Below are 25667 nucleotides of genomic sequence, written 5' to 3' on the forward strand. Positions count from 1 at the left end.
CACAGACACACACACACAGAGCAGCTACTTAATGTATTTGTAAAAACCATTAACTGGCATGTCCAGTTCAATTTCAGTTTAAATTGTGGACAAACTCATTTGCTTTCTGCTCTGCTCTACAATTAATTTGGCCATGTATCTCACATTAAAACTCTACACTCAGAATGAACGCTGTCAGAGTCAGGTTTTCTATTAAGACGGAATTTGTTTGTGAAATTGTTTTGTGTTTTGTTCTCGTTTACGCTGCACGCTCACAGGTTTATAGATTTCTAATAATTGCTGGCTAGCTTCACAGTGGGCCTTGGCCATTAACAAACTAATCATCTAAGGGAATGGACATAAACACACAAAGGAATGACCTTGAACTGCAGAAACAATACCAGAATAAGCAATTTTATATTAAAATGCTATAAACTGATAATGAGGTTGCTCATTTGAACATAGACAAGAGCAGGCAACCATCTATAATTCCTCCAAGGTCCAGTTGTGAGACTAGTAGACCCACTCTAAGTGATTTTGCTTATGGACAGATGTCCAGTCTGTGGCTCCTCAGCCCAGTGCACAACAGGGTTCGGTTCACTGTGACACTTAATTAAATATCTAGGACATGGCTTGGTCAAAATACCACAAGGCATGTCATAAACTGAATGCGTGTCCTCATTTTATACTTGGTGTTTGTTTTTAATGGTTTAGTTTTTTTTTTTTTTTTTTGTAAAATAAAAATAATAATAATAATAATGAAAACTGAGTATTTCGTTGTTATTGTGGCTGTTGCCCAGAGCCCATAGATTAATGATTTTTAATTGTTATTATAGACTATAGTTTATTTTCCATCTGCTCAGTTGCTTTCAGGGATGTACAGTAGCTGACTCTATGCTCAGAGAATATTGAACTGACACATGGAATGCTAAAAGAAATTGACTTTCTAGGACCCTGGTCAAACTCATAATTGGAGTCTTATTCATTCACTGAAATGAATGTTTAATTTTAAAAGGCTTTTGGCTTAATAGGAATGAACTGAATCAGATTCTGCTTCAGACAGATTTGAAATTACTTACTCTTTATCGCTTTGTAATTGTTGTGCTACATTTTTGCCAGCTGGGAATTCACTTGCAACATTGTTGAACATCCAAAGTGTCAATAAATGTGAATCACAGCTGGCAGCATGGAACATTACCTCTGTTAAACCCAATATCAGATGCACTGTGAATGCATGTCAGTGTTTAATAGTCAGTGTTTTCTCTCATGGAAGCACAATAGGATGATGCTTGGAGAAACACATACACATCTCTTTAAATGCTAAATAATTGTAGGAGTTTTATTTTAGCAAGAGCTCTGTCTGCTTGTCAGTGGTTCATATATTCAGTGAACCAACCCGAATTTTGAAATTATGGGAAGGGGGATTATGAGGTTCTGACCCCAGCACACTTTCCACTTCCTGGGAAAAGAGAGTTCATTTTAGTGCAAATACGTTGGTCACGTTGAGTAAAGATTTGTGTAATGGCAATATGGCAGTCATATTTAATATCATTTTTTACAGTATGGGGGACCGGTGGCAAGAAAAATTTATTTTACCTCTCTGTTGTAAAATAAAATAGTAAAATATCAAAAGTAGTAAAATAATTCCCCATTTTTTAACACTTCTCCTAAATGTATGTAAAGAAAATACTATAGTGTTTTTTAATCATTATTATTATTCTTATATTTTTTATTTATATATGTATTTATTTATTTATTTATTTATTTATTGATGGAGATGTGTAAATGGTTTTCTGCATTTATGACATTTTAGCATATTGAGTCTGGCTTATGCCATTTTTTGTCCCTTCAGGAATTTTGAAACATTTGAGAAACTACCACCCAAACACAACAGAGACATAAAATATTATCCACTGCATGTTTTAGGACCACTGAAGTTTATTATGTGTCAGTCATTAGTGTTTGCTGCCTTGACAATCAGTTTCCATTTAATTTTGGTCTGAGATGTTTTACAGGAACCTTTTCAACTGCTGTGGTTTGAAAGCTATGCACCATTATATATACAGGACATAAACAAGAAAGTGTTTTTAGATTGGCCTTAAATTTTAACAATGCAGGATCTCAATAGAAGACATATAATAAGCAAGGACATACCATTAGGTTGCCAATAAGAGGGATTAAACAGGACTGTCTATGAGAGACGTCATTATACAGCAAAAATAAATAAATAAATAAATAAATAAATAAATAATCCAGCAGCCCTTCTGTTTCTGATCAACTCATATATCAGCACAGTCACCACAGTGCTTCCTTTGTGCTGGTTCTGTGGGGGTACTGACCATTGAACAACAGGGTGAAAAAGGTCTAATCAAAGTATGCTTCTGGAAATTGCAGCTTAGAAAATGGACATTGAATGTAGAACATTACAGTGTGCGATTTTCATTGGTCAGGCAGTTTATATAACAGTCTATTCTAAGCATAAATCGTCCAACCCTTTATATATATATATATATATATATATACAATATCTTTAATGGCTGGTCAAACACAGTAGAACCCAGTCCCCTAAAGCCTGGGTTACCCTACACAAACTTTAACCAAGTTTTACTCTTATTTTCCAGTCGGGCTGAGTCTGTGCTAGTTGACTCTAGTCTGCACAGCCTAATGCAGTCAGAGCTGTCCATTGGAGGGAATGTCCTGTAGGGTGCAAAGGGCTCAGACTCTAAATTGTTCCCTCCAGATAGCCCTTCAGACCATTTGCAGCATATCAAATATGTTTGATGTTTTTGACCCGACTTTGGATGTGATTAGGTAATGAAAACTTGTCACCAACTTCAGTCTGAATGAGTCTCATCAACAGCCAATGAAAACAGAGAACAGAAAGTAAACACAGGCAGTAGATACAGAAAACCTGCAATGTATCCACACGTGCAGTGATGCTCTACAGTGGAGGACGGATTAAATGGTCACAGCATGGACAACTATTAGTCATTACAGGCACATGTCCCCTACATAACCATTATTACCAGTAAGAGAAACAACACAATGGGCCAAATAACAAACCATTGCAGCCTTCATTTAGAATAAATCCACCTTAACTGACACAGCAATTATATTTGTGGAGTTTGTTACTGCTGCATATCTGATACTTCTGAACCATTTAAGGTGGAATGTACCCTCAAGGGTGTGATTCTCTTATCTCTATCTTTGCAGTATGTAGAGACCATGTCGTCCCATCCACGACTGAAGGACTTTTATTTATTTATTTTGAAAACAAATAGCAGTGCAAACAATAACCACAGTGAGATGTTGTATGTCCATGATTATCTCTGTCTCCTAGAGAATGTGAGGTGCACGTTTGGTTCGGGAGTTTGGGGTCATGAATTGTAGTGTAAGATACCAAGTCTATTTATAATTTGCTATGACTTCTAGAAGTCGTGTAGTGTATCCAAACGTAAGTGATGAGTAAACTAAGATTTGCTAGAACAATCCATGTGCCTGTGCGGTACCTTTGCTGATGCTGATGAGTTTCCATGACTGAAAACAGCAAGAATGAGAAACAGTGCCTTACAAGCCTGGTAAGTGACATGCTGTCTGATACTTCCCTTACTCTACATGATTCCTTTCTGAGATGACAGGCATGTAGACACATCCGCTAAGGTCATTAAGATTGGCTGTGGAGACTGACACAGCTGACCAGTTACAATGTCCAGACTTTTAATAGGGCACCGTGTCATGTCCAGTGTGAAACTGCAGGCTGAGCTCTGATATGGAGGATCAAACTGAGGTCACCATTTGGAACCGGTGCCTTTAGTAACAGCAGTACACTGTGTTTTCCATTCTAAAGCTGTGTTTAAAGTTGAATCTAAAAAATCCTGGTCTGAATGCTATGGGTGTGTAGTTTGTCCAAAGCTGTTACAGAGGAAAGAAATAGACAACAATAAAAGACAACAAGCAAATGAGCACAGGTTTCTCTCTGTGTGTTGCTACCTGAGCCATGGCTAAGAAATGACATCTGGAGGTGTTTGGACAGTGGAAAGACCTCTGAAGTTTGAGAAGCATGAAAAGAGATTAGGATGTTGTATTATTTCTGCTCCATATTAGAATAATGTTGACTAATTTTTGCTGTTACAGATTAATTAAGGTGGAACTGACCATTCAGAAGGCTGCATGAACTAACTGCATGAAAGTAAACACTGACCAAAAATGCTACAAAACTGAACAGCTGGAGTTACAAATGAGTTTCTGTGCTAAATAATACAGTGAATAAACATTTACAGACATGTTCAAGCTACGGTCAGTTTCTTACCCAAACTTAGTAAAATATGCTGAGCTTCTGAATGAAGACAAACAAGGGGAGTTGGTTTTACTATGAGAACAGTAGTTCTCCAGAATTGTCAACGTTGCCTTTAAGCTAAAGTAGGGTGGTCTCTGACTTTTGCACAACACTCTAGGTAAAGTTTGGAGATTTCTGTTTTTTATGTGTGTATTACCTCATCTCTGTTTTGCATACGGAATGCAGAGTGATTTTTCCTCATGCTTGAACCTACTGTCACTGTAGCTGGCTTTATCCTAAGGGAGCTCCAGATGTCAGCCGAAGCTATGCCGAGGCAGAGGCCTGCGCTGACTGCTGCTGGATAACGCACAGTGTCAGCCGAAGCCCCTTAACCAGCTGCCATGTGTTGGACAAATTGGAGCAGGACCTTCCTAGCTCGGTGTAGCCCACCTTTCCCACTTCAGCATGATCTAGAAGCCAAGGCTTATTCCGTGTAGGCCTTTATGTTGAAGTGTGCTCTTTTACATGCTGATGTTTTCCACCTGTGTGACAGTGGGCTTAATTGTACGGTTGCCGCAAAGTGAAAAGCTTTCATGTATATTTGAACACACAGCCTTGTGTCAGCCGCCACACTCAGGGCTTCTTGAAATATTCATAGCCAGATGCTGGAGGGGGACCTGGATCGAAGAGGAATGTAATGAAGTAGCTGGCTGTGTTTCTATGGCAATTAAGGACCTGGTCATACCGCGGGCCGCAACTGTCGGCCTAGGTGGGCTAGGTTTTTTTTATTTTTTTTTATTTTTTTTTGTTTTGTTCTGCACCGTCAGCGTATCTACGATGGATGGAGTCACAGTCCCACAGTCTTTAATGGCTATGTTTACTGAGTGTCTCCAGCGGCAGACTATTGACATTGCCAGAAGCCCTCCCTGCAGTGTGTTCTCAAACTGGACCCCCCCCCCCTCCACCCTCTCCTACTGACATGCCTAGGGACCTGCTTTATGTAAGCATAGGCATTGATTTTGCATGTTCAGGTACCATATTGGTTAACATCATGAGCTAAAGTAGATACCCAGCCCAAGCTCAGTGGATGGCAATGGATTATAGCTCAACTTTGGCACAATCTCTAATGAGCTCGCTCTTCTGAGGCATGCTTTCACAGACTAATTGCAAATTTTAGATGACCCAGCACCCCACACATTTATGAAAGTGTATCAGTAGCAAAATTAAAATGAAAGAGCAGTATGCTAAATGGCAATATCGTTCTAAGTTTGAATTTAAATTTCCCACTCACACATGCAAGTTTGAGGTCAAATAATAAATTCAAATATAATAATTCCATTTACATTTGCAATTTGGCAGACTTCTGTTGATATATCATTTACACAGATTTGAGTGCTTGGTGAGTATCTTTATTTGTGCTCTATGAGTATATTTATTATTTATTTCTAATAAAAATGCATTTTCCAATTTGAATAATTAAATGTGATCAAGCAACAACTGTGTCAACATGTTATTCTCCAAATGTGCATTTTCACTAACCCAGTCTCATTACCTATGCATAACTATTATTATCCAAAACTCAACAAGTCCATGCATATGTATGTACACGCAATGCCCTGTGTACATACAGTATGTTACACATCTATTAAATCTGTGTAAATACTCGACAGACGCTCCACATAAACGACCCATAAGCTCAAAATGATCACAGTCTCTATATATGGTAATTAATTCCTTAAAATGTAGAGGGAAAGGGTCATAGAATGACACAGGAGACACACACACACACACACACACACATGAGAGAGAGAAAGTTATATAAATTGTGCTTTTAAATGTTTAATGTTTTGTATGCACACACGTATGCACAAATGTAGTTTTCAGCCATCACTGACTTAATGGCTTAAATGTACATATTTATTTATTTATTTAAAAATGTTTGGACATGCCCACTGAGGGAGGGATTTCCTTTGTTTTGGGCCATTTTCTACATATTGTGAACATACAGTGCCAGTCAAACGTTTGGACACCATCTCATTCAATGGTTATACAGTGGAACCTCAATTTTCCCCATTTAAAATAATGGAAATGCAATTAATGCGTTCCAGCCCACCCCGAAAGTCACCCTTTTTGCACTGATATATGTTTACAAAACTAGTAAACAAAATTTACAAAGTTTACAAAATTAGTAAAAAAAATACATGTAGCGTTACTAAAAATACAAAAGAAATACAGTGGTAACAGTAATAAAAAAGAAATAATAAAGTTTTAAGTGGTTACATATCGCTACCTTGAAGACGTGACGACTGGCTGGAAGAGTAACACAGGCACTGGCTGTATAACGGGAGGTGGGGGTGGGTGGAATAACAGAGAGTAGGTGGGTAAATGTGGGGAGATGAAGCGTAGATATGGCTTAACTTAGCACAAATTTTGATGTCTGCTATTTACACTAATGCTAAATTGCTAAAGATACAATTTGCTAATCTTAAAAGCTCACTCAAGTCTGGGCGCTGGGAGACTCGCCTATTGGGGTCATTGGCCATTTCCAGCCGCCGTCTCGGCCGAGGCTCGGGTTCGTTTGTAGAGTCATGGTTCGTTGGTGGAGGCAAAAAAAATATTCAGATGCCCGGTTCGTATCTCGGAAAGTTTGTTAGTATAGGCATTCGTTAGTAGAGGTTCCACTGTACTTTGTTTTTTATTACTTTCTACATTGTAAATGAATATGGAGGACATTAAATCTATGAAGGAACACATGGAATTATGTAGTAAACAAAAAGTGTTAAACAAACCAGGATATGTTTTATACTTTAGATTCTTCAAAGTAGCTTTGCTTTTTGCTTTGATGACAGCTTTGCTTACTCTCGACGTTCTCTCAGTCAGCTTCATGAGGTCGTCACCCGGAATGGTTTTCAGTGAACAGCTGTGGTCTCGTCTAGAGATAATTTGTAGAACTGCTCGCCACCTTAATGTGTTTGAGACCATAACTTGGGTTGTGCAGAGGTAGGGGCTGGTACACAGTTCTTTACAGTGAATGACTAATGAGACAATGTGTTCAAACTTGATTAGATTCTTTAGGGTGGGTCTCTTCTAGGGAACCACATCTTATACATCCTCATCTATCAAAGCAAATTGATCACCCACAAATGTCAGAATGCATTCTTTTAAGGAATTACTTTATTTTATTTATAGACTTTAAGGAGTTAATTACTCTATAAAGACTGTGATCAATTTGATGGGGATCAGTTTGTGGAGCCTCTGTCAAGATTTAATAAAGGCGTATGCAGCACAATGCGCGACTGCAAGAAAACACATTTCAGTATTTAATTTCGCCAGTGTTTAGTTTAGATATGTGTAGGTAATGAGAACCGGGTTGATTTGTACTCAGTGTGTTTGAAATGACATTCTAAAACTCACCACTATGTTAGAAAGATAAAAAAATGTAATTGTTCAAAGGAAAACAGCGCCTCTCCGCTTTGCAATAACATCATCACCCCCACTGCGCTCAGTCTGCAGCAAAATGCTTGTGGAAATGCAAACCCAGCCCATTACGTTTTCATTTTCACAGCCTTCCCCCTCAGTCGGCCAATCTTGAGCTCCAACTTGCATGTATAAGTGGGAAATTTAAATTCAAGCTTAGGATTACATTGCCATTTTCCGTATTCCATTTTCATTTTAATTTTGATACTGATATGCTTCCATACACATGAGGCCCAGCTGGGTTTCACTGTATTGAGAGCATGTACCCCATTGCTGGAATATCTCTACACTGCTACCTAGCTGGGCATCGCACATGAGAGGACTGGAGACGATGCAGAATGAGGAAAAGTAAGTTGTTGCACAACAAGCGAGGGCCAGAAAACTCTTCCTGCAGGATGCGTTCTATCATTCGAGTGGAGCTGCGACAGATCAAAGTGGGCACGGGCGCTAATGGCTGATCCAGCATGGAATTAGTGGCTGTGAGAGTGGGGCTAGGGTGATGTATAAGCCTGCCAGGATGTGTTCTTTTCCTCCCTCTCTCTCTCTCTCTCTCTCTCACTGCGGTGTGGACCCTGTGCTGTCCTGCAGGCCATGGTGTTAACATTCATGTGACCGTGCAGGGTGGTGCTGTGGCTGTCGCAAGCTAATCGATACCCCGGTGGGCTCCGAGACGTCCCCCTCAAGCCCGTTGTTATTTCTCTGGGATGTGGCTGGAGTTTGACCTGTTGTCATGCACAATTTGTCAGCCTTCCTCCACCCCATTCATCACTGCTGTGTTTCAGACCGCAGGACCCCTGTCGGCCGGATATTGTTTGGTTTGGCGGACCATTCTGTGGTGAAGTAGCGGCGTGGTATTGTTTGATTGTGTTGCTTGGATATAACAGGACTGTCCGAGTCAACTTTATTATCATCCCTTCTCACTATATATATATATATATATATATATGATGTGGTGGTGTTGTGCTGCTGCCGTTTTTTTGAACACTATATACACTCCCTGTTCATTCTGTTAGAAACAACCACTTCATTGGTCCACAGTAACTCATCTGTTGCTGCACTGTTTGTGTTGGTCGTCCTCTGTTCCTTTATCAGTGGACACTGCACGCTGGTGCCTGGATATTTTTGGTTGGTGGACTATTCTCAGTCTAGCAGTGACACCGAGGGCTCTAAAAACTCGAGCGGTACTGCTGTGTCTGATCCATTCTTACCAGCACAACACAAAATCACCACGTCAGTGTCGGTGCAGCACTGATAATGATCCGTCATCCAAGAAATATCTGCGGTGTGCTTTCCCTGTGGCACTGGCCATTGAAGAACAAGGTGAAAGGGAGCTAAGGAAGTATGCAGAGCAGCAGATGGACTACAGTCTGAGATTGTAGAACTACAAAGTGCTCCTGTATGGTTAGTGGAGCTGATCAAATAGACATAGGATATTTTTTTTTTCTTCTCATGTTTTATATGCTCCAGTCTACAAACAAATCTGAAGGTATACTATGCTCAGTCTTAGTAGTTTTTCAGCATTTTATGATTTGGTGGTCAGTATATTGTTCTGATATCTGGGTTTAAATCTCCTGTGGCATCTCCTGTGGCTCTCTGTGTGTCTCAGTTGGTGTAGTATCTGAAGCTGCAGCTACCTGAGAGTCTGCTCAAGCTTAAGCAGCTCCCTGCATCAATGAGGACAGCCTAGGGGGCGAAGCTGGACCCCGGCGTCCCGGCCAGCGAGGCTGATTACAAGGAACAAGCCCTTGCATGAAATGTAGAAGTGTTAAGAGTGGGGCGATAGCGGGGCACACAAAGGGAGATCAGTGCGGAATACAGCGAGGCGTTATGGGATGCTAATGGCGGCGTCATCCTGCTGCAGAGAGCCCCGACAAGTCCCTTCCATTTCTTTCAGCAGGGGGAAATGAGCCCTTATCTGTTTCTCTGAAGATAAGGAGATGCAGTGTGCCTTTCTCTCCTGCTATTCTCCCTATCCCGCTCTGTTCCTTTGCTTTATCTCCCTCTCTCTCTCTCTCTCTGACACTCTTTCATGCATCCTCTCTCTCTCCCTCTCTCTTTCCACTCCTGGGAATTCACTGGTCTGCTACTTCAGATGAGGCCGTTCATCTCGCCAGTTAGTGGATGAACACTCTGTTGAAATTCAGCCAGCAAGACTAATTTGAATTGAAAATGGCTCTTCTACCCAAGCCGTGGCTCCTGAATCGTGCATGCTTAGAGTAGCTGTTGAATCCGCTGGGTTTAGAGGCTCGAGTGGGAAGGTTCTGCACGACTGAGCGAGCTAGGGGCACCTTATAGAAAATGTTCACATCTGAGTGCGGACCGAATGCGGGCTCCGTTAATGCTCATTGATGTTTAATGTTGTTGGGCATCTTCGGGAGTTTTTGGGCACGTTTGTTAAACAGGAATTCCACTATGTTGATTATTTTTCCCCACCCAAAGTTTCTACATGACTCAGTGGCTGAGATGTAAGCCAAGTCCTTCAGGGTGGGTTGAGACGAAATGATGCATTTTAGAAGTCATAGTGGTGTGAACCTGACGTCTCAATGGCACCTGTGCAAATATAGCCCCTTTATTTACTATGTCTGGGGTTTTAGGTGTAATCCTGACTGGGGTAATATAAATCGTTTAGTTTCACAACAGGGGCCTTTCTATGAGTGGACTGGGAAGGGCATTAACCACCCAGAGAACCATTTGCGTGTCCAATAAAAGATGTCATTTATGGCTATTTCCTTGTTTTCTCCTTCCTTCTTCCACTTGTAATATTCAATTTTTAATCACTTATTCTCTTGTGTATTCATTGTTGTTGTTGTTGTTGTTATTGTTTTGTACCTGGAACAAACCAGAGTCTTTAAGAAGGGCAGGTTACACACTTGTGTAGCTGGACTGGACCATTTCACAGCTTCATCCACAGTGATAAATAAAAATATAACATGCTCCAGTGTCCAGTTTGCAGAAATTGATTCTGTAAATTAGCGTAAGCTTCTGTCTACATGTCCTTTTATACGAAAAGCATCCTTTCATTCATTCATTTTCTGTTAGCACTTATCCAGTTCAGTGTCACTGTGGGTCCTGGAAACACTGGGCGCAAGGTGGGAACACACCCTGGTGGGGGTACCAGTCTATCACAGGGTGACACACAATCACACATTCGCTCACACCTACAGGCACTTTTGAGTCACCAATCCACCTACCAACGTGTGTTTTTGGACCTATATGGACAAGGGGAGAACACACCAAACTCCTCACAGACAGTCAGACAGCCAGAGCGCGACTCGAACCCACAACCTCCAGGTCCCTGGAGCTGTGTGACTGGGACCCTACCTGCTGCACCACCGTGCCCCAAATATGACATCCTTATGCCTCTGATTCACAACCTCAGGCACGTTACCCTCCACATTTCATTTCACTATTGATTGAACAAACCGATTGGAGGCCTATATCATTGTAAAAGGTCTGCCTTTTCTGTGAGGGAGATTTGAGAGGTATTCAGCTCTTCAGACGTCTGGTCCCTACCGCCACCATTGTCCTCTCGAACAGAGCATTTCACATGAAACCACTCTGAATGACGGTCTCATCGCTTAACGATTGAATTATTCAGAAATTTTCTAAGGAATTCCCTTTAGAGGGCCACTCTTATGCCCCTTAGTCATTAGACTGTGAAACAGTGAAACTGCATTCTCTGGAGTGAGACGGCACCATCCCACACCTATGAGATGAGTCGGTGTGACGTATGCGATCCAGAATCAATAATCCAAACCTAGTACCTCTTTTCACTAAAGCTCCCAAGGCCAAATGCTATCAAATACTCACAGAAATATTCCAACATCTACTAAGATCCTTTCCAGATGAGTAGAGTGTGTTACTGCAGCAAAGAAGGACAGTTGTCCAAATAACTGAAGGAGGAGAGTTAGGGCCCTGAGATCTCACCCGGGTGAGTCTGTGTACGTCTGCAGATGCTCTACTCCCTCGCTATGTGGACTCCTCTAACAAATAGCTGTTCATCGATTAGACATGGCTGGGAGTGGTCCACAGGCACTTAGCAAAGCCAGGTCGCTGTAAATTTGCGACTGTTATGAGTTTCCGGAATCATCTCCTGCGGGCCTTTCCTTTCAGCAAATCTCAGGGCTATTACGTCTCTGGCATCTTTAGAGGAGGCAATGGGTTCTGGACAGACAGGGCTTCTGGACGGTGCACAAGTGCTTGTGTTTTTGGATTCCAAGCCAGGTCTTCAAACCCAGGAGACGACAAGAAATCAATGAGAAGGCACTTTAAACCAGAACGGTCTTGAGCTGCAGCAAAGAGTCTGCGTCATTCCTGTTACTGCAGCAAAAAGATTATCGATGGCAATGTTTTTGTGATCAACACATGACTTATTTAGGGGAGAGAGAGAGAGGGAGAGAGAGAGAGTTGGTTACCCTCTAAGATCATACATTTGCAACAAGACAAATGTGACTACTATTTTCCAGTATGTAGCTAATATGGTAGCACATCACGTAATTAATAATATTCATTCCTTCATTCATTATCTGTAACCGCTTATCCAATTCAGGGTCGCGGTGGGCGCAAGGCAGGAACACACCCTGGAGGGGGCGCCAGTCCTCCACAGGGCAACACACACACATTCACACCTAAGGACACTTTTGAGTCGCCAATCCACCTGTAACGTGTGTTTTTGGACTGTGGTAGGAAACTGGAGCACCCGGAGGAAACCCACGTGGACACGGGGAGAACACACCAACTCCTCATAGACAGTCACCCGGAGCAGGAATCGAACCCACAACCTCCAAGTCCCTGGAGCTGTGTGACTGCGACACTACCTGCTGCGCCACCATGCAGCCCCTAATTAATAATAGAATAATAATAAATAGAAACTTCAAACGAGCTCTACTGAAATTATGTAGTAATACCATATTTATATAACTTAAAGGATTTTGTAGTGAATTTGTAATGTCTCATATTTTACCAAACTTTCTGTTGTTTTAGGACAAAATAATAAACTGGCCACACTATAGCTGCAAGTACAAAAAAATAGTTAGAGAAAAAAACAATACACAAAATACAACATAATACATATTTAAACTTCAGATTTAGTCAGTCAGCCTTTGTTAATCAGTCTGGCTGTTTATGAGAGTTATGAAATACAAAGGTTAATATAGAGATGTACACATGGAACATACGCTGATCAGACATATAGCCACTCCAGCAGCACTGCTGTGTCTGATCCACCCATACAATCACAACACACATGTACACACCACCATGTCAATGTCACCGTTTACCGTTTGGCTATGGTTTAGGTTTAGGGGAAGTTTAACTTTGATTTTTCAAGCTGTGTTGCCAGATATTCACATCCAAGGGACAAAAATACATCTATGTGTATATGACACGTGTAATAGGGAGTCTGATTCTCACAGGTGGGGTTTCAAATTTGATGCAACACCTGTTTGTCTAAAATGGCTGACCACCACATTTAGCTCCACAGTAATTTTTATCTTCATTTATAGTCCACAGTGCGTCATACTGTCCCCACTTTTTATCATTCCCAAAGACTCTTTTGATGATGTATTAATTATAAGCATTTGACTCTTGACTGTGAGCATTGGTTAGCAACATTACCTTCACATCTCCAGTTCACAGCTAAAGAAGCAGAATGTGGATGTCTAACATGTCTGTGATGGACATGACCGTAAATTGTGTAAACTAGATTGTTGACTGTGTTGACTGGTAGCTTTACAAAGAAATATTGCAGGCTAATAATAAGTGTAGGTTTCAACAACTTCTTCAATATCGGAAGCTGTAATTGGAAGCCGTAACTGGAGCCAGTTACCAGTGATAGGGGACCGTTTAGGAAAATTGATTAATTGGAAATATAATAGACAAATTAGTTGATTATTTTTGCCATCGTTAGTGGCAGCCCTGCAGCAGATGCTTATTTAAATTCATCTCCCTCTCTGCATTGATCTGTCACATTCCAAAAAGCACTACCCTACAAGGCATGGTGTAAATTAATAGTGCACATTTAGTAGCTGGCCGATTGACATCTAATTTATGATGTTTGATAAACTAGCTCCATACTGGGAAGCATTTGCCTCCCCATACGTGTGTCATGTTCAGACACGCAGGTACGTCAAGGTAATGATTAGAATACGCTGAAATATTAAATTAGAAAAGCATTAAATAGACATGTGTAACTTATAAACAGCACTGCCAAGTTCTCTCAGGAGTGAGGACAGGAGATACACGCCGGGAGAAAAAAGTTCAGAGTTGGCAATTATAATTCCACAGTTCCACAGTTCCCCCCTTATTCTTTACACAACTACCTCAAGGCAATCAAACAGTACAGAATGTGTCAACAAGATTTATACTGAGGGGAAAAAAAGTGATTCTGTGAGTGATGAACCATACGGGAAATCCCTCTCCCTCTCTCTCTCTCTCTCTCTCTCTCTCTCTCTCTCTCTCTCTCTTAATTTCAATTCAGAAAGCTTTATTAGCATGACTGTGTGAATTACAGTGTTGCCAAATTATTATACAGTATTACAACTAAAACAAATAACTAAAATAACTACAGCTGTTGATCATGTTTACAATAATACATTTCTTATTAACATTGACATTATTGCTTACAGTATATTACTGAGGATCATTTGTGTGTGGGGGGGGTTCAGTAGGGTGTTACCCATTGTAGGGTGCTTCAGTTTGGGGGGTGTTACCCACAGAGAGAGAGGAAGAGTAAATGAGTGAGTGAAGGAGGGAGAGAGAGAGAGAGAGACACATAATAGGCTGTAAATGACTGTAAAAACTTTTATGCTAGAAGCAAAACGGACTGAAATCTCTACATCTTGCTTGTTTTGATGCCACCCCTAATCACAGGAGCTTATATGTCTTTATTATATTATCTTAAGTTTCTTTGTGTAACTGTAGCAGATGGAAACAACATATTTCAATATATATATAGATATGTGTGTGTGTGTGTGTGTGTGTGTGTGTGTGTGTGTGTGTGTGTGCAGAAAAATATTTCTTTACACACAATTTGTAATAACTCTGTTTCTTTCTCTATTGTCCCAGGACTCACACTCTCTCTTTCTCTCTCTCTCTCTCTTTCTCTTTCTCTCTCTCTCACACTCTACATCCACTCACACCTCACATGTACAAGTGATATGACAGCGGGTAGGATGCTACTTCAGGCTGATTTATATAAAGAGGCTGATTTTGCAGCTCCTTCAGTGCCATTATGGTGAGCACGTCTGTAAAGGCCTTGCATGCATCATGGGAAGCTTTCTCACCGCCTCTCACTGTGCAATCGAAGGCTTTATATTATGCAGATATATCGAGTCGAAACCTCTTGATAATCTGACTAATGGCATACAGTGAATAGTCTTTGAAAATGATACTCAGTTATCATGTGTATTGTTCGTTATTCTCCGGCAATAGAACAGTATTCATTTAGATTACTCATTTGCCTGTGCATTTCTGTGTTATGGTTATGAAACAAAGCAAAATGGAACATTATGCAGGCAGGTCTGTTTGGAGCACACTTTTGCACACTGATGTGAGCTTTTTGTTCTGGATGAAAATAAGCTGACTTTGTCAGTGATAGTCAGAGAAAAACAGGGTTAACCTGCGATGTCAGGACCATCGTAGTGGTATTTTAGCTCTTTGCAAAGGAATTTTAACAAAAACGAAATGGTTATTTTAAATCACCATCACTGTCCATACAGGAGCACTTTGTGGTTCGCCACTCTGTTTGCCCACTATCACCCTCCTCTTCAATGGTCGGGACCCTCAGAGGACCACCAAACAAATCATACCTGGCCTGTGGTGGTCCTCTGTGGGTCCTGGCCATTGAAGAGCAGGGTGTGGTGATGTCACTGCTGCTGGAGATTCTAAACCCCTCCATGTCACTGCTGGACTGAGAATAGTCCATCAACTAAACACAGGACACAGTTTTAAAAAAAACTCCAGCATCAACTGCTGTGACTGATCCACTCATACATTTACAACACACACTAACACACCACCACCAGGTCAGTGTCACTGCAGTGTTCTTCTGTTTCAGCGCAGTCTATTTGTTAGCTGGAAATGTTTGGTTTGTGGACTATTCTCTGTGCATGTCATCATGCCCTGGCTTTGTATAAAAACATATGAGTATGTGTGTTTGTGTGTGTGTGTGTGTGTGTGTGTGTGTGTGTGTGTGTGTGTGTGTGTGTTTGTGTGTGTGTGTGTGTGTGTGTGTGTGTGTGTATCTATCATTACTTCCAGCAGTCCTCAGTTAGTTCTCTGCTATAAAGCAGAACTCTGCAGCTGATGAAGAGCCGTGAAAGCAGATGGGGAAAGAAAACTGTTCTCTCCATAATATTGACTTTGAGTGTGGAAATCATTTGCTGCTCTGTTGTATAGTCTGAAACAGGGGAGCTGCAGGTTTGATCTCTCTACCAAAAAGAACAACACACTTAGGCAGCCTTATTTTCTAGACAATGCCTTTTCCCCCTCTCTCTTTGCTTTGTGTGTGTGTGCTCAAATCAATAGATTTTTTTTTCTGATATTATCTGATGGTGAGGAAAGCAGAGCAGAGTGGCAAATCAATTGTTTACACGTTGCACATTTGCAGACTTTAATTAGAATTTGGAGAACAATTTGCTTTGTGTTTAAATGAGATAAAGTTCACACGCTGAAATCTCTTTCTCCTCTGTGGGTTTTTGTGGGGGGGGCTCATTACCTGCCTCTGCTGTTAACGCCACGTGCTGTAATTTCCCTGTTCAAAATGAATGTGACCCTGCTGTGCCTGACAGGTTTGTTGGCCACATTTACATCCAACTCGTTTATAGAATTAGATTGTTACTATGCAGCATGTCAAGATAGGGCTGTCACCAGAGCTATTCAAACAGGTGGGTATTACTGTGTGGGGGTGTGTGTGGGGGGGGTGTACGCTGCAAATACAACCCTAAAAGTTAATTGTAGCACATAGAGGTAACACAAAATTGTTGCACTACATAACTAAACATGCTTTACTCCCTGAGCTGGTTACACTGCTGGTTAAACAGCTTTATTTTTATTATTATTTATATATTGTTTTAATTTAATTAAACCTGGGACAAAACATGTCGTTCTGATATTGTGCTGCTTCTTATGAGAATAGTCTGCATTCACAGTTGTCTCACCACCTCATCTGAGTCTCTTTAATCCAATCACAGGACTCATGTTGAAATGAGTAAAACATGAAAGAGAAATAAGTACTGATAGAACACGGCAAAAATGAGAATGAAGAAGAACTAAAAAAGCAAAAGTAAAAACCTGTGTTCCAGCTGCTTGATCCTCAGTCCTGGGCTAATTCTCATAAGATGCTGAAACCAGTGATTTTTTTCCGGACTGTATAGTTATGATAATAAGTGTTGTGTCGAATGAGCTACGTGTTCTTATTTCCAAAGCATGTGACAGAAGTTTTATTAAGATCCCAGGGGGCTGTTACTTTGTGGGAAAAGGGGTATGATGTGTCTCCAATAACTATGTATTTACATTTGAACAGCTCATGTAAAAACTGTGTAAGTTACTGATGTAGCCATTGTTACAGTTTACAGAATTAGAATAGTAAAGCTAAAGTAAATTCACATGTACCAACATTACTGCATCAGCTGTACTAATGTGATCCAGCTACAACAGTCAATAAATCACCAGCAGTTAAACAGTTATTACATGTGGTGTTTATGTGTAACTACACAGTTATTAGAGACACATTATATAAAGTGGTACAGTGTGTTTCATTTTCTGCTCACAATCCAAGTAATCACAAACATATTCAATGATATTAAGGTCTTCTGGGATGACCAGTCCATGAAATGGAAATGTACCCTTTATTTGCTCTTACGTTTAAGACCACATGGTCATGTAAAAAGCATGCACATTTGCACATTTAATAGAAAGATTGCTAGCTCTGACTGATAGAAGATTTAGTTTGCCTTCTTTCAAAGATCAGTACAGATCATCCACTACATCTGGCCCTCTGACCGGCATCAGAAATTAGCCAAGCCTGGCTGCTATGTCCCTGGAACATGTATAAAGGCAGCTGAGTGTGATTTATTGGTTAGCTATTATGTGTAGCAGTTTTCCACTATAACTATTAAGGACTAGTCCACATGGGAAGGCCAGCGGAGAAATCTATTCTGACTCATTGGATGCATTCGGATACAGCCTGCATGTCCCATTGAATTCCGATGCAATTGGATTTGGACTGATCACACCTGAATGGACATTGTTACTAGGTTTGACTCAGGGGGAAAATAGAGTATTGTGAGAATGCATGTGTGTGTGTCTGGGGTCGTTTTGACATGAAGGGTATTAAAGGGCATGTTGATCATTGGTGAGCTACAGTTCTTACAGCAAAACTATCTTCCCTAAAAACTCATTTGTAATTTGAGTTGGTTAGTTGTATAGCATTTTCGGTCTGTGTTTACCGTATGTGGTCTCCGGAATTTTCAATCTTAAGTAAACTGTAACAGCAAAAGTAAGTCAAAATGTCCACTTAAAGGAGTAGAAATAGAGCAGCATCCTCATTCCTTTTCATGTTTTTCAACATTCAGAGATGTAACCACTGGCTAAACGCTTCCAGATGCTATTTCTCAGCTGTAGTAGAAAATGCACAGAGAAAAAACCTGAGCCATTTCTGACGGAGATACATCCTGTTTTCCATTTACACAACTGCAGAGCAATTTTTCCAGCATACCTACATACAAGAGAGTTTTGATTGCATTCATGCACATAAACATTATTGCGGTGAGTATGGATGATTAGTTTGGGATCACAAACGTCACTCCAGCTCATCCTAAAAAATATAAGATGGAGCTCTGTCACTCCATAGTATGCAGTTCTTATATACACACCTAGGACATGGAGATTTCAGGCTTATGTGTAGCTATGGGCCTATGGTTCCTTCAGTGTTTCAATGACCTGCCACATGCGGCAAGGACACGAGAGCATGAATGCACTTTTCTTTCAAGAGTGGGGGCATGTGCTCTGTGCAACAAGGCTGGGTGTAGCGGAATATAAGTAGGAGGAGGTTGATTAATTAGGGTCTTCCTGGCCAATCATTTTCCTCTCCTCAAGCAGCTGCATTAAAGTGACTCATTTTGTGGCAAAGAAGACCACAGAGGTAGTTGTGCATTTGATCCCACTGAGATGGAAAACAATGAATCATAACAGAGTACACAGTATACACTCATCAGCCACTTTGCTCGATAACTATATTTAGTGGGCTGACCTTGCTGGTGTCCGGTTACACACTGTAATCCAGAAGTAGATGCTATGTAGTAGCCCTTCATTAGCAGTGCTACAGTAGGCGCTCAGAAAAGGGCTCCATTACAAACGGCTAATTACTTCATGGAAAAGATAAACTCGTTACTCATTGCTTTACATCTATATTACTCTCTTATCCATTATTTTTATCCATTTCATAGGTATTTGTTTAAGGTTGCACCCGTACATGCAAATTATGTAAAAATACATATGTGGATGATGTGTATGCAGGAGATTTACTGTTATTTATTTTTGGGACACAAGTCTTGATTCAAAGACTGTAATTACAAAAGCTTTAACTTCGTTAAAAAAATTTGAAAGTCTTGAAAGGTTTTGAATTTCAGCCTAGCACTGATACAGATGTAAAAATGAATAAAAAAAATAAACACTCACATGTGCCATAAACTGAGCAATGTTAAATTGAGAACGTGATAAATTTCGCAATGCTATTGGCACTTTAACAATGCACTGATTCATGGGATTTGTAGTCCCTCACCTCTGTTTTGTAGTTTTGAATGAAAAGTAAAGCTCCTGGCTCACATTTAGTGTATATCTCAGTTCTACCTGCCTACTAACAGTATAACAGGGAACAGTTGATAAACTATGCAACCACAGATGTTGTGGATGCTGTATTTGTATATTTACAAATATACAAGTTAGTGCCATCACAAATCTGCTAATCTAACACCCCATTCTCTTACGTTACCCCAAATTTGTCTCTTCTGTATGTGTTTGATGCCATTTTTGTAGTCACTTGTAGGCATGTACAACATCCGGTTTCAGGTTTTTCCAAAATTCCTGATTGGAAAAGGCCCAAAATTCATAAAAAACACTAAAGTATTCAAAAGTATTACAATATATGCTTGGAGGAGCAAAAACTTAGAACATCAAAATGCTGAAACTCTCTCTTTCTGAAACTCTCTCTCTGTCTCTCTCTCTCTCTCTCTCTCTCTCTCTCTCTGTCTGTCTCTGTCTCTCTCTCTCTCTCTCTCTCTCTCTCTCTCTCTTTTTGGGTCTTTCCATGCTTTAGCACCACCACCTACACCATCACCACCTGAGCTTCTTATTTTAGTGCATGTGGAGATTGTTAGACATATACAGCACATGTCAGAGTACATGTCATACAGTATGTCAGAGACCACATGGCATGTCAAAACATAAAAACAAGTGCTATGTGACAGAACAGACACGCAAGCCTCAACAGACAGAAATGACAGAAATTTCAAGCTTCACACATGGCTGTAAAATGAACTGACCAAGTGAAAGACCTCTTAGATCTCTCCATGTCACTTGTTTCTATGCTGCCCCTGATCACGGGAGCCTATGTGATCTGAAGTGGAAATGGAAACATGACTCAATTCGCAATTATTATCATGATTATATATTTATTACAAACCAAATATTGACACCTAGAATATGTGCTATTTTCTTCCACACTTCATTTTTCTTCAAATTATCTCTGTATATTTACAAAAAATGAATCATATCAAAAGGGAAAAGATGAAACAGTGGTTATCTTCCATGTTTACCATCACAGTGTTGAGAATTGGAACATAACGTCAGAGAGCGGAAGCTGAAGCTGTGGACCTGAGATTGCAGTGACTATGACTGGTCTCAAGAATGTGTTGAAGCCAGTTGTTTAAAATGCCTTTTCATCATGACATAATATGATTGCATAACGTTGAGAAAATCCCAACTCAGTTTGTCTCTTGTGGCTCTGCCGCTGTGTCGCTTGTTGCTAAATTGCGGATACAAATCACATACTACCATCGAAAATGACTGTTCGCTTGCCGTTCTGTCACCTGATAGCATGAATGCACTGTAACAAAGTAGACAGGGAATCTAAGGCATAAGCTATGACTATGAAGGTTGTTTTTCTAAAGGCCAATGACAGTATCATAAGTCTGCGTTATTTTTAACAGTCCTGTTGGGTGAAAAATAACAAATTCACGTCTTTCTTCACAAAACTTATTGAAGTGGAAAAGAAGTTGCAAGTAGCAAAAAGGTCAATCTTTCTCCAACAAGATGAACCACTTTGAAAAAGGAGAAGAAAGTATGAACCCAAAGCACACCCTGCAGAATGTCTGAGTGAGTTTGAGGCTTATTCAGCTGCAGGGGACCAAAGGCTATTAAGTCAAAGTCAAATTGGCCTTGTAACTTCAAAAACCCATGAACATGAGAATACAAGTGACACAAAGCTGTTACATATTATGTTTCATTCGAGCAACAGCTGTGCATTACCAGGCAGACATTTTGTCTCCCGTGCAGTGTTAGTAGAATCACCGCATAATGAAATCATTGCTCATAGTTTATGCATTTTCACAAAAATCCAGTCACCTCACCTCATGCTACCTCGTTTCCATAGAGATATTAATGTGCTGAGCCAGCCTTGCCACCCTTGTGTAGTGCAGTGTGTAGCTCACAAGATCAAACAGCACGTCCCAAGGTCACAGAGATCTGTGCATACCGCGTACAGCAGTATATGCACCTCCACACACAACTATACAGTGAATGATCACTGGATTAGGAACACCCCCTATGTATATGCATCCATTCTCCATTTTATCTGCTCTGCTGACCATAAAGGATCACTTTGTAGTTCTACAATTACACACTGCAGTCTGTCTGCTTCTCTGCATAAACTTTCTCATCCCCATTTCACCTTGCTCTTCAATGGTCAGGACCCCCACAGAGCAGGTACGATTTGGGCAATGGATCATTCTCAGCACTGCAATGACACTGACGCTCTGTGTGTGTGTGGTGTGTTAGTGTGTGTTTTGCTGGTACGAGTGCTGAGTGAGTTTTTAAAGCCCTCACTGTCACCACTGGACTGAGAATAGTTCACCAACCAAAAATAGAGGTAGGTGTTTCTAACATAATGGAGAGTGAGTGGTCAGTGTCTAAAAACTCCAGCAGCACTGCTGTGTCTGATCCACTCATATCAGCCCAGTACACCCCATCACATGAGTGTCACTGCAGCATTTAGAATGATCCACCAAATCATACACCTCAGTGGTCATATGTGGGGGTCCAGAACATTGAAGAGCAGGGTGAAATAGGCACAAGAAAGTATGCAGAATAACAGGTGGGCTACAGTGTGTAATTGTAGAACTACAAAGTGCTCCTGAATGGTCAGTGGAACTGATAATATTGTAACATCATAAAACAAGCCAATTCTATTGAGTTGTGTTTTTTTGAGGAGTGTTTTAGCGGTTGTTTTTCTTTTTTCTTTTTGCAGCTGGCCACCTGGGATCCCATCCATGGACTGAATGGAAGCCTGTCCGACCGGAAGCTGGAGAATAACATGCGCGGCGTGGTGTTACGAATTGTTACTGTTCTGGTAAGAACTGCCCCTACATTTAAGTGTTCTCCCAGTGCTCTGTAAGGAACACCTGTCTGACTGGGTGTCTTGTCTGGCTTTGTGACCATCTGTCCATCCAGCCATCTATCTGTCTGTCCGTCGGTTCACCTGCCTATCTGTCTGTCTGTCTAGATCTGAGTCATAGGGTCTGACTCATAGCATCCACTCTTGATGTCAAAAACCAAAAAAAGGACAGCTAACCTTCAGTGTACTTGTCTTGTCTGTCCGCCTTTTTTCCTGTCTACCTCTGTGCATGTCTGTCTGTCTGTCTAGACCTTCCGAATCGAAGAGTCTTTCTTTGGTTTCAGGAATCGGAATAGCAAGTCTGTCTTTTCGTTTTGTCGCTGTTTTTCAATCTTTCTGAATCTCTTTCGTAACATATTTCACTAAACTGTATATTTAATCCTTAGATGTTGAGATGTAACTTTGCTGTACTGTTTAACAGGGGCATAATTAGATCCAAATTACTGGGGAAATGATGCTGTACCCCACTAAAATCACAATGGTAGAAAGTTATTGCTGAGCAGAACTACAGAACATTCCATGCAAATTTGCAGGCACTACATTTCCCATAATGCCCCAGCACATTTCCAAAAGCTTAAGCAGCTAACACTGTCAATCAGAGCCAGGTTACTTCAGTCATAATGAGAGCCATATGTTATAGCCACTAATAGACTGTGTAATCTACCAAATCCACATAATAAACCACAAAATAAAACAGTCTGATTTTCCCTGCCCACAGAAAATTATAGTAAGAGAATGTAACGTAATGTCACCTAACATAAATGTCTCAATGTTGTTCAGTTCTAAGGCAATGTCATAAGGAAATAGAAACAGCAGATGGAATCTCCCAAGATTGGGGGGTGGAGTATTTTCTGTCAGGATTTGATGGCATCCAGCCACAGGAGCTGCTCAGGTATTAATATTAGACACCACTGTAATGTGTCCCAGAGGTATTGGATGGATCACTCAGTCCCACCGCTGCACAGCTCACTGCTGGGGACCTTTTACTTCTCTAGCCCACACTTGGCATTAAGCATGGTGGCCAGTTTCATGACATGCTTCCCTATGGAAATTATACAAGCTGTTTATTCACACAGAAAGCCTGTGTATAAATATTTGAACATGTATAATGTGTCCTTTTTTTCATTCTCCAAATATAAATGTGCTACTGAATGTGCTGGACTTGCTTCAGTGGGCTGCACACTTCTTGGTCATTTTGGGGTCATCATACCAGTATAATATCATAATCCACTGTGTAAACAATAGACCTACTGTCATAGTCTGCAGACTTGTCTTGTGTACAGCCCCCCCCCCCCCCCCCCCTTACACACCCATTAAGCCCCTAGTCTGTTATGGTGGATTCCCCTCTGAAAGCACTGCATAGTTTAAGACCAGCCACGGCCTTGTCCGGAAAACCTCCCCTAAAGTTCATTAAAAGGGAGTTTGGGTGGGGGTTGAGTGGGGGATTTGAGGATGAATAGAGAGCAGAGGAGCTGGGGGTATATTGAGATTTCAGTTCTGCTATCTTGCCTCCAGCACCGATTTGAGTGAGTCCCAGGAGTTCGTTAAAGATTCAGCGGGCTGAATTCTTCATATCCCTGCTTTGAAGTCGCTGGAAGAAGAAAGAGATGATGCTGCTACTTTGTGCTGCTCCTCTCCCTCGCTCGGCTTTTTTTTCCACGCTCTCTGTGATACGTCGGCCCGACAGAATGCGCCGTGAATACCTTAGGCGCTCCGCACAAACGCCAGCAGTGAACAATTGTTCTGTGACGAAGGAGAAAGAGGCGGCTGGGTCAGATGATTCCCCCTAGTGGTAGTCAGAGGAGATCTCACTACAGTCAAACAAGGACAAATACACACATATGCTTGTATATACACACTCAGGGTTTGCTGGGGGAGACACCTAAAGAAGAAAGGGGAAAAAAAACACCCCAGAAAACCTGCTCTAACCAAAACATTATGAATAATCAATATTATAAACTTAACACATCAGTGGTTTTATATCGTGGCTAAGTTTTTCAGAGACATTTTCAGGTACAGTACCCATCAAAAGTTTGAACACGCCCACTCAGGGAGGGGTTTCTTTTGATTGCGCCTTTTCCACATACTGTGAATGTACAGTGCCAGTCAAAAGTTTGGACATCATCTCATTCAACGTTTTTTTCTTTGTTTTTTTTTTTATTATTTTCTATGTTGTAAATGAATATGGAGGACATTAAATCTATGAAGGAACACATGGAATTATGCAGTAAACAAAAAGTGTTAATCAAACCAGAATATGTTTATACTTATATTCTTCAAAGTAGCTTTGCTCTTTGCTTTGATGACAGCTTTGCTTACTCTCTACATTCTCTCAGTCAGCTTCATGAGGTCGTCACCCGGAATGGTTTTCAGTGAACAGCTGTGGTCTCGTCTAGAGATAATTTGTAGAACTGCTCGCCGCCTTAATGTGTTTGAGACCATAACTTGGGTTGTGCAGAGGTAGGGGCTGGTACACAGTTCTATACAGTGAATGACTAATGAGACAGTGTGTCCAAACTTTTGACTGGTACTGTATATTATTCCATAAATCTAAAGGTCAGTCCTAGAACGTAGGTGCGTTTGTATGAGTTTGTCACTCACAATCCAAGTAAACTCAAGCACATTCTTGACTGCTGCACATCATTGTCAGACCCCCGGGGTTGAGCTGACTTCTGACAGTGGAAGGATGGATAGGAATATTTGTGGAAGAGCAGTAGAGGTTGTTTTGATTTGTCTATAAAAGATGGAGGTCTATCAGGTTTTGCATTTCTTTTTATGAGTCTCATTTCCCTGTCTGCTTGAATCATTTTTGGATGCTTTAGTTTTGGAAATTGCCATCTCTTTTGTCTTGATCTTCTTTGACTTACCCCTTATTCATGTGGATTATGTTAAGTGTGCAGAAACATCTCTTGAGAACTGATGGCATGCAGTTAATGGGCATTTTGATGGGAGATTATATTAATGAAGGGTAGTATGAAAAGTGGTGACATTTGCACAGTACTTATGCCCATGTGTTAAATAATTAGACTAGGTTTTTGTGAAAATTATTCAATGACACTCATGTTCAAGTGTGCCACTATTATTTAATCGCCAGTGTTTAATTTTCCCCAAGCATAGTATATTCTCTGTATGCAGAAATGTAATCAAATTGAAGCTAATTTTACCATCTTGTGCCTCCTTACATAGTGTGTTCAACCTTATGAGATTGTTCCCAGGAGATGTATTACTTTGTCTTATATAATGCAACGTATACCTCTACGTCTT

At 40.7% G+C, this 25667-nt stretch overlaps 1 protein-coding gene across 2 annotated transcripts in view; it reads left to right on the plus strand.

The window, feature by feature from the left end:
• The window catches only part of grid2 (glutamate receptor, ionotropic, delta 2), a 599368-nt gene that overhangs the window by 438044 nt on the left and 135657 nt on the right, over positions 1-25667 (plus strand). For both annotated transcript variants that reach the window (XM_066644040.1, XM_066644041.1), the window contains exon 9: positions 22257-22358. In XM_066644040.1, the coding sequence (XP_066500137.1) occupies positions 22257-22358 (102 nt within the window). The remainder of the gene's footprint in view (positions 1-22256; positions 22359-25667) is intronic.

Source organism: Hoplias malabaricus, chromosome 14, assembly GCF_029633855.1.
Source record: "Hoplias malabaricus isolate fHopMal1 chromosome 14, fHopMal1.hap1, whole genome shotgun sequence".
NCBI lineage: Eukaryota > Metazoa > Chordata > Actinopteri > Characiformes > Erythrinidae > Hoplias > Hoplias malabaricus.